Source organism: Mustela erminea, chromosome 9, assembly GCF_009829155.1.
Source record: "Mustela erminea isolate mMusErm1 chromosome 9, mMusErm1.Pri, whole genome shotgun sequence".
NCBI classification, from domain to species: domain Eukaryota; kingdom Metazoa; phylum Chordata; class Mammalia; order Carnivora; family Mustelidae; genus Mustela; species Mustela erminea.
The window spans coordinates 59,036,273-59,045,187 of NC_045622.1; the positions used below are offsets into that span (position 1 = coordinate 59,036,273).

The following is an 8,915-nucleotide window of genomic DNA, read 5'->3' on the forward strand; positions in this document are numbered from 1 at the left end:
TAAAATTGTAATTCTTACTTCTTCTGAGTTCCAGAACTTCTCTCTCTGTGTGCAGACATTTGTCTGTCCATCTATCTATCTGCCTATCTGTCTATCTACCTATCATTATTTATCTTTCATCTATCTATATGGAAGTATATGAAAGAGGTTTTAATCACAATGTACTTAGAGTTTTTAAGGCATATATATTGTAATAAATTATGTAGTCAGATAAATGATGATTGTTTCCAGGAGTGGTGTATATAAATTAATTCACTATATTTATGAATTTTGTGAAATTTTATAAAACTGTACATTAATGTTTCTGTGCCCATGTGTAGATCTGTGTTCCTTTCTGGACAGACATCAGCAGGAAGGCACTTAAAGAGCAAAGCTCTATTTACCTACCATCAGAACAGAAATGAAGAGGAATATATGAATTTTTTTCTGAGCAGACCCAGATTAAGAGGATTATCTTGAAATGAAGTTTGGTATGGCTTCTTGATAAAACCTCAAGGCAGATTTAGTCTCTAATACTGGTATCAGCAAGAAAGGAGAGATCAGAAGATGATTATGGCATGAAAAATTTTTTTGGGAACTTGAACAGTGAGAAGCCTACATAGATCCAAAATTGTCTTGAAATTTCTGGTTTGGTATACTTGCAGTTTCCTTAAAGACATATTATATATGTTTAGCTCAGAAGTGTGATCCACGCAGATTCATAATGGCTGTCATTGTGTTGATGATTATGTTCCTATCTTGTAAATAATATATATAGTCATAAATCAAATAATATTTCTATAAAATACTAAATAATTTTCAGGAAATATTTTGTGCACATAAGAAGCAAGGGAAAAACTTTATCTTGGCACTTATTTTCTTAATTTAAATTAAATTTAACTGTTTCAACCACTAAAACTGTTTCAACCACTAAAACTTTAAGTTCCATCATGAAAGGAATCTTCTCTAACTCATCTTTTAACAATTTCTTTTTTTTTTAAGATTTTTTTATTTATTTACTTGACAGAGAGAGATCACAAGTAGGCAGAGAGGCAGGCAGAGAGAGAGAGGAGGAAGCAGGCTTCCCGCCGAGCAGAGAGCCTGATGCGGGACTCGATCCCAGGACCCTGAGATCATGACCTGAGCCGAAGGCAGCGGCTTAACCCACTGAGCCACCCAGGCACCCTCTAACTCATCTTTTGCTACCATCTTAGCACAGAACTTGGCGTATCTATGTTAGGTACTCAGCAAATTTTGATGAATAACAATATTCAATTTAATTGAATGGATATGATGATGTATATTGAAATCATATGACTTCATTTTACCATTCAATTTTGTGCACTTTCAGGTCTCAATGATGGGTAGGTACAATAAATGTTTCACTAATTCCTTCATTTTCTCTGTGTGCTAAGCAAGGAAGAGGCTTATTCAGCGAATGGGAGGTACTTGATCTATAATATCTTTCACTATAAAAATAACACAGGAAAATGGTCTCACTTAATACTACCGTATTTCGTCCCTACTCTTTCTTCCTTCTGGGGATCCCTGGTCTGGAACATATACATATGTGGATTGGTTTCCCTTTCTTTGCTGTGTACCTGACAGCTGTTCTTGGGAATATCAGCATCCTTTCTGTGATTGAGACTGAGAGCAGCCTCCACCAGCCCATGTTCTACTTCCTAGCCATTCTGTCATCTATCGACCTGGGCCTGTCCACATCCACCATCCCCAAGATGCTTGGCATCTTCTGGTTCAACCTGAGAGAAATCTCCTTTGAGGGATGTCTCATCCAAATGTTCTTTATCCACCTCTGCACTGGCATGGAGTCGGCAGTGCTCGTGGCCATGGCCTATGATCGCTATGTGGCCATCTGTAACCCTCTTCGGTATACACTGGTGTTGACAAACAAGGTGGTAGTCATCATTGCAATGATAATCCTACTGAGAACTTTGTCTTTTGCCATACCCTTCGTTCTACTCATCCTACGGTTACCATTTTGTGGACACCAAATTATTCCTCACACTTACTGTGAGCACATGGGCATTGCCCGCCTGTCCTGTGCCAGCGTCAGGGTCAACATCATCTATGGTTTATGTGCCATCTCTATCCTGGTATTGGACATCATAGCTATTGTCATTTCCTATGTCCAGATCCTTCGTGCTGTCTTTTCGACTGCCTTCCCACGATGCCCGGCTCAAAGCACTGAGCACCTGTGGCTCTCATGTGTGTGTCATGTTGGCTTTCTACACTCCTGCATTTTTTTCATTTATGGCCCACAGGTTTGGCCGGAATATTCCACGCTATATCCACATCCTTTTGGCTAATTTCTACGTAGTCATTCCACCTGCTCTGAACCCTGTAATCTATGGGGTCAGAACTAAACAGATTAGACAACAGGTGCTAAAACTCTTTTCCAAGAAAACAACATAACTCTAGTAAAAAATCAAATTAAGGAAAGGAGCAGCACTGATTATCTTTGTTCAGAATGGGAAAAGAACTTTTGGAAGTTACACAGACCCCTCTCAGGGAAGACTTGTGAGCCTCCTTCCCAAACCCAGAAAATGGAAGGCGAGAACCATGTCAAATGCATGAATCAAAGTGTCTTATAATTTTTCATTATATGGAAATAATTCAGATTTCGCATGTGGAAGAGAACAAACACTTTGTTCTGCTTTCGTTAGAACTGAACACATCACATTCTGCAGTCAGATTCATTTTGAAGCAAAACCAACACTCCAAAAAGAAAACACCACACGAATAATTATAATAAAACCCATAAATTCCCTTATAACCTAATTTAAACAAAGATAGTACATTGCTCTTAATATGTTGGTTCCCAAAATACTAGATGATGAAACACTTCCCATATTCTTGACCTCCCTCTCAGAAAGAATGCTATTCTTGACTCTACCATGTTAATGTTATTAGACATGAAATTGATCCTGTGACTATGATAATCATGTGAGAAAAGTAGAGATTTTCTACCATGAACCGAATTGTAAAAAAATTGTAATCTTTTAAAATTCAGTCTTTTTTGTTTTAAGGCAGCATTGTGTTGCTTTTTGATGGATGAATATTTATAGAGTCTAGTTTATTGATCTGTCTTTTCAAATAAACAATTATGTTTCTGTGTTTTGCGACACTTCACAGAGGAGTTTCTCTCTCATGGAAAGCAGGAAATTTTAGTGATGTTCCAAGTCTAGTGTTAGCCAAGTGTGCACATGTATACTCTTGTGCCATATGACATCACTCAGTTTTTTCTAATTCTAAGTGGTATTATTGACTTCATTTGTAGAAAGAAGTCAGGAAATATATGTTTGTAAATTTTGACCAATAAAACTAAATTTTTAGCTATCCTTTTACTGCAGGATTTCTCTGATCTTTCAACTAACAGATATTCATTTGAAAGTTAAGATGATATTGGCTTCGGATTGCTCCTTTGACCAAAATACGGCACTAATATTCCATAGCATGAACTTTAGAAAAAAATCCTACTTATATTTATTATAATAGAAGAGATGCTGTCATATATTCTTAGAGGAAGTTTGTATTAATTAACATCACATCCTGAATTTGAAGCCATCAGTTTGGCTGTATAATTTATAAGCACAGGTGGCTGTTCCTGGAGCCCTGTTGTGACCCTGAACTCATCCCCTATCTATTTATTCTACTTATGAAGTGAATTTTAATGATGTGTCCTCAATTGTATCTTCAATGATTTGGTTAGAGTTCAGTCTGTTTATATGTGTTTAGGCTAGTTTTTGGAAAATTGGTACTTAGTCTTTAAACAGCTAAATCCACCAATGTAGTCACCTGGGCCTGAAGTCTGTGTTAGAAGGTTGCTAATTACAGATTCAACTTATTTCATAGGTAAAGGACTATTCAGGTCATCTAATTCTTCATGCTTTTGTTTTGAATGTCTTCAGTGAATGTATCACATTCCTCTAACTTTACCCTGTGTTCAGGATGTGGCTGATGAGTTAGGTTTTCTTGATGTCTACCCCACCATCAATGTTAGATCTTCTCTTTGTTCCTGTGCTGCAATAAGGCCACCCTCCATGTTCTGCACACTCCCTCAGGTGTAGAGCACTGTTACTTATTCCTCAAACCCTGCTAATCTGGTGGTAAGAGCCAGAGGACATTAAATACCATCTGGGCTGGTTTAGCCTGTCTTGGGCAGGTAGTATGTTCCCGAGTCTTGAAAATGAAATGTCCACAGTGATTCTGCCCCTTGCCTAGCACCGTAGGACATGTCTAAGGAACTTGTCTCACCCTGGGTTCTAGAGTTTGTTTTTGCTCCTTTGGCTCAGCAGCAGTGGGTCTCCACTTGTGCTCTTCCTCCAAGTGAAGGCTTTTATTCCTTAGGGAAGAGAACGTTGTTGAAGGGTCCTTCCCATCTTACAGTGACTTCTATTCCCCTCCACCAGGCCTGGTCCATGATGAAGGTCTAGTCCTGCACTCAGACTTTCTTATGAGTACCAGTCTAGGTATAGGGATGAAAACCTAGTAAGTATATATTCCTCTTTGTGTCATATATACATCAGTCCCAGATATTCTGTATTTTCATATAGATTTATACTCAGATGTGAATAATTTGGTTTAAATTTTAACAAATTCTTCCTCATTTATTCATCCATTGAAGGGCATCTTGGTTCTTTCCACAGTTTGGCCACCGTGGCCATTGCTGCTATAAACATTGGGGTATAGATGGCCCTTCTTTTCACTACATATGTATCTTTGGGGTAAATACCCAGGAGTGCAATTGCAGGGTCATAGGGAAGCTCTATTTAATTTCTTGAGGAATCTCCACACTGTTCTCCAAATTGGCTGCACCAACTTGCACTCCCACCAACAGTGTAAGAGGGTTCCCCTTTCTCCACATCCTCTCCAACACATGTTGTTTCCTGTCTTGTTAATTTTGGCCATTCTAACTGGTATAAGGTGGTATCTCCATGTGGTTTTAATTTGCATCTCCTTGATGGCTAGTGATGATAAACATTTTTTTCATGTGTCTGATAGCCATTTGTATGTATGGAAGATGTGGTCCATATACACTGTGGAGTATTATGCCTCCCCCAGAAAGGATGAATACCCAACTTTTTTTATCAACCTGGATGGGACTGGAAGAGATTATGCTGAGTGAAATAAATCAAGCAAGAGAGTCAATTATCATATGGTTTCATTTATTTGTGGAGCATAAGAAATAACATGGAGGAAATGGGGAGATGGAGAGGAGAAAGGAGTTGAGGGAAATTGGAGGGGGAGATAAACCATGAGAGACTATGGTCTCTGAAAAACAATCTGAGGGTTTGAAGGGGTGGGAGGTGGGAGGTTGGGGGAACCAGGTGGTGGGTATTAAGGAGGGCACATATTGCATGGAGCACTGGGTGTGGTGCATAAACAATGAATTCTGGTACACTGAAAAAAAATTTAATTTTTAAAAAAATTAACAAATTCTTTACCGTGGCTTATACAGTATCTGATACATGCCCCTAGTAAGCACAGGATCATGTTCCATCTCTTTTTGGAGTTACCTAGCTTTTTTAAAATTTTGGATTATTCACACTGTGATTTGAACTTTCTGACAGGTCCAAGAAAATTGTGAGGTTTTTTTAATTATTCTCCACATATTTTTTTTTGTCATAACATTTTAAGTGACATTCTTTCCAACCTTTTGTATTTGAAGTAAGAACTATAAAACTGTGTTGGAATTTTAACTCATGCCACATTCTCTGAGTAGGATATCTGTGTGTTTATTCTCAACATCCTACAATTTTGGCAGACATTGGATCACTGAATTAAAAATATACAGAACAAATGATGAAAAGTAAATGAGATTTTTTTATGGGATACACCACAGACATTTTGAGTCTAATAGTTTTAGAAAGGGCCTAAGCAATATGTATTTTTAAGATGGTTCAAGCCTAAATTTTGAAAACTATCATTCTAGAAAGTTGAAACTTTCAAATAAAGTTAATAAATCAAATTGGGTGATTGTTCAAATAAAGTTAATAATCAAATTGGGTGATTGTTAGATGGAGAAAATGGGATAAACCTTAGAAAGTGAAAGTGAAATGAATGCAGAATTGGCTAATGTAAAACTGGATACCACTCTAATGTCCAACACACACACACACACACACACACACACACACACACACACACCCCACATACTCCACACACAACACACACTCCACACACTGCCTACTTAAGGTGACCCAATCCACAGGAAGTTTGCTTAGTTGCCTACCTGATGTTCTTTTTTTTTTTTTTTTTTTAAAGATTTTATTTATTTATTTGACAGAGAGAAATCACAAGTAGGCAGAGAGGCAGGCAGAGAGAGAGAGAGAGAGAGAGAGGAGGAAGCAGGCTCCCTGCTGAGCAGAGAGCCCGATGCGGGACTCGATCCCAGGACCCTGAGATCATGACCTGAGCCGAAGGCAGCGGCTTAACCCACTGAGCCACCCAGGCGCCCATTACCTGATGTTCTTGATGTCCTATCCTCTGGAACTCTTCTTGACTTTCTTATAATCCCTAACCTAGGTTGATTATATATCTCCTTTCTAATTCTATTTTAGCAGTTGTCACATTGATATATCAGCATGTAAATATTAATATGTAACTAAGTATAGAGTAGTTGTTGAGAATATAAACCTGGTGTCAAACTTCCTAGGTTCAAATTCTGTCTCCATTTTTAACCATCTCTATGACTATGAGAAAGTCAACTGATTTCTCTGTTTCCTTATTTGTAAAATGTAGATATTAATCCTAAAAATCATTTTTAGTTTGCATGAGAATCAACCCATTAATGGGTTGCTGTATATAAGAACTCAGGGCCAACTATGAGAATGCACACATTATAAAAGTGTTACACATTATTATACTGAAAGTAAATGTTTATTATATCGAATAAACTATATCAGACTATAGGAACAAAATATTTCTAGCCAATTCTTTATGTTCATGTATTATAAAGCCCATCTTTTTTTTAACCCTTATTCACTGTGTGCTAGGAAAAAGCTGTTCATTTGAAAATTCAGTAGGAATGCATTGAGTGAGTGTAATTAAGACCCTTTTCCCTGTGTCTCTCCCACCCCAACATACACACTTCTTGGTAGTGAGACTTTCTAAGGCAGTCCTGTGTTCTCTGGTGCTCCTCCATGTAGTAAGTCTTCATGATCTTATTAGAACTATATTCCTAACTCTGGGGTTTAGGGCGCTGACTCTTGTACCACACTTGGTCCTCTAGAATAGACTTCGTTACTAAGAAAGAGGATATTTTCAACTCACATCTTCCATGTCTTTCTTCAATCTCGATCTTTTTAGGAATCAGATGGAAAGAATGGATACATTGATTCTGTGCACCTCTGAGACTCTGAAACTGTTTACCAATTTTGCCTTAGTCATTCCTATATCCCCAGTGAATTCGGTTCCACAAGTAAACACTAGCTAAATGGATCTAAACTGAGTGTGGTTATGAAGAATGCAATGACCAGTAGCAACAATTATGGCAGCTCACCTGTGAGAAGCTGTGTTCCTAGGAGTCCCATTGAGTGATTTGGGTGTATATGGAACCATTGTGAGAGTATAAGAAAATTATGGCATCAGTGCTAGACAGACTTCTAATCCTAGCACCTCTAAACTGGCCATTGAATATGAGTTTGTTGAGTTACTTATTGTGGGAGTATTTATGATAATATATTCTAAAATATATTGTGAAGGTTATGTATTAAAATCCACAATAAAGAGATTAGAATCTAGTAAATGCTTAACAAATGTTGATTCTCTTCACAATTGAGTTTGAAAGATGAAGTACTTGACTTAAATACTACCCCTGTGGTCAACTAATGTCTCTGTTCCCCAACTTACACAACCACAGCTCAGTTTTAGCTGCACTTAAGAATCACCTACAGGACCTTAAAACATGGATGCCTGAACATTACCTCCACACTACTTTTCCTTCCCTAGAGTTTCATTTAAACTGAATCACGGCATATGTAATCTTTTCTCACTTGCATAATACCTATGAAATTTACCCATGTGAAACTACAGAACACCCAAGAAATCAACAGGATCTAATGACAGTCAGACAGAAAAGATAATTACCTACAAATTAATGACAATTTGGTCAACAACAGTTTTCTTCAAAGTAATGATCGATTCTAGAAGACTATAGGATAATGTCTTCAAAAGACTAAGGAAATGTTATAACTGGAGAACGGAACTGTGTAGCTGAAAGGTATTATCATGAAGACATAAAGAAATCATTAAACACAGAACACAGAAGTTAGCATCAAAAACCTCTCATTAAGAAAGTGGTGAAGGGGGTGCGTGGGTGCTCAGTTGGTTAAGCAACTGCCTTCAGCTCAGGTCATGATCCTGGAGTCCCAGGATTGAGTCCCGCATTGGTCTCCCAGCTCCACAGGGAGTCTGCTTCTCCCTCGGACCTTCTTACTCAAGCTCTCTCTCACTGTCTCTCTCTCGAATAAATAAATAAAATATTAAAAAAAAAAAGAAAGTGGTGAGGTATGTACTTGAGAAAGAAGGACATTTAGTCAAGAAATATGACTGGGACAAAAAAAAAAAAGAAAATTTGTAAATCTGGTAGTAAGTCTTAACTGGCAAAACCAAAGATAGAGGATTATATATCATGTTAATTTTAAAATCTCTTGTTTTTAGCCACAGATGATTCTAAATTTTGTTTGCTTGTTTTTTGTATTTTAGGAAATAACATTCTAATATTGTAGTAAAGAGTCATACTCAATAATACATAATTATTGTTACAACATAAAATATATTTTTATGGGTGAGTTACTTCCCACAAAAAAACCCATGCCCTCTGACCATTAAAAGAGGAGCTTCATGAAGAAGTTATTTATTCTAAGATAGATGATATTTGTTCACATATTATTCATCAACCCAAAAGACATAAC

At 37.3% G+C, this 8,915-nt stretch overlaps 1 protein-coding gene across 1 annotated transcript; it reads left to right on the forward strand.

Annotated features, from left to right (window-relative positions):
* The first annotated feature begins 1,469 nt into the window (after nt 1-1,469).
* LOC116599767 (olfactory receptor 52E1-like) lies at nt 1,470-2,412 on the forward strand. The gene is given in 2 exon segments (XM_032359742.1): nt 1,470-2,147; nt 2,149-2,412. Coding segments are annotated over 2 exon segments (942 nt in total).
* Nucleotides 2,413-8,915: the final 6,503 nt, after the last annotated feature.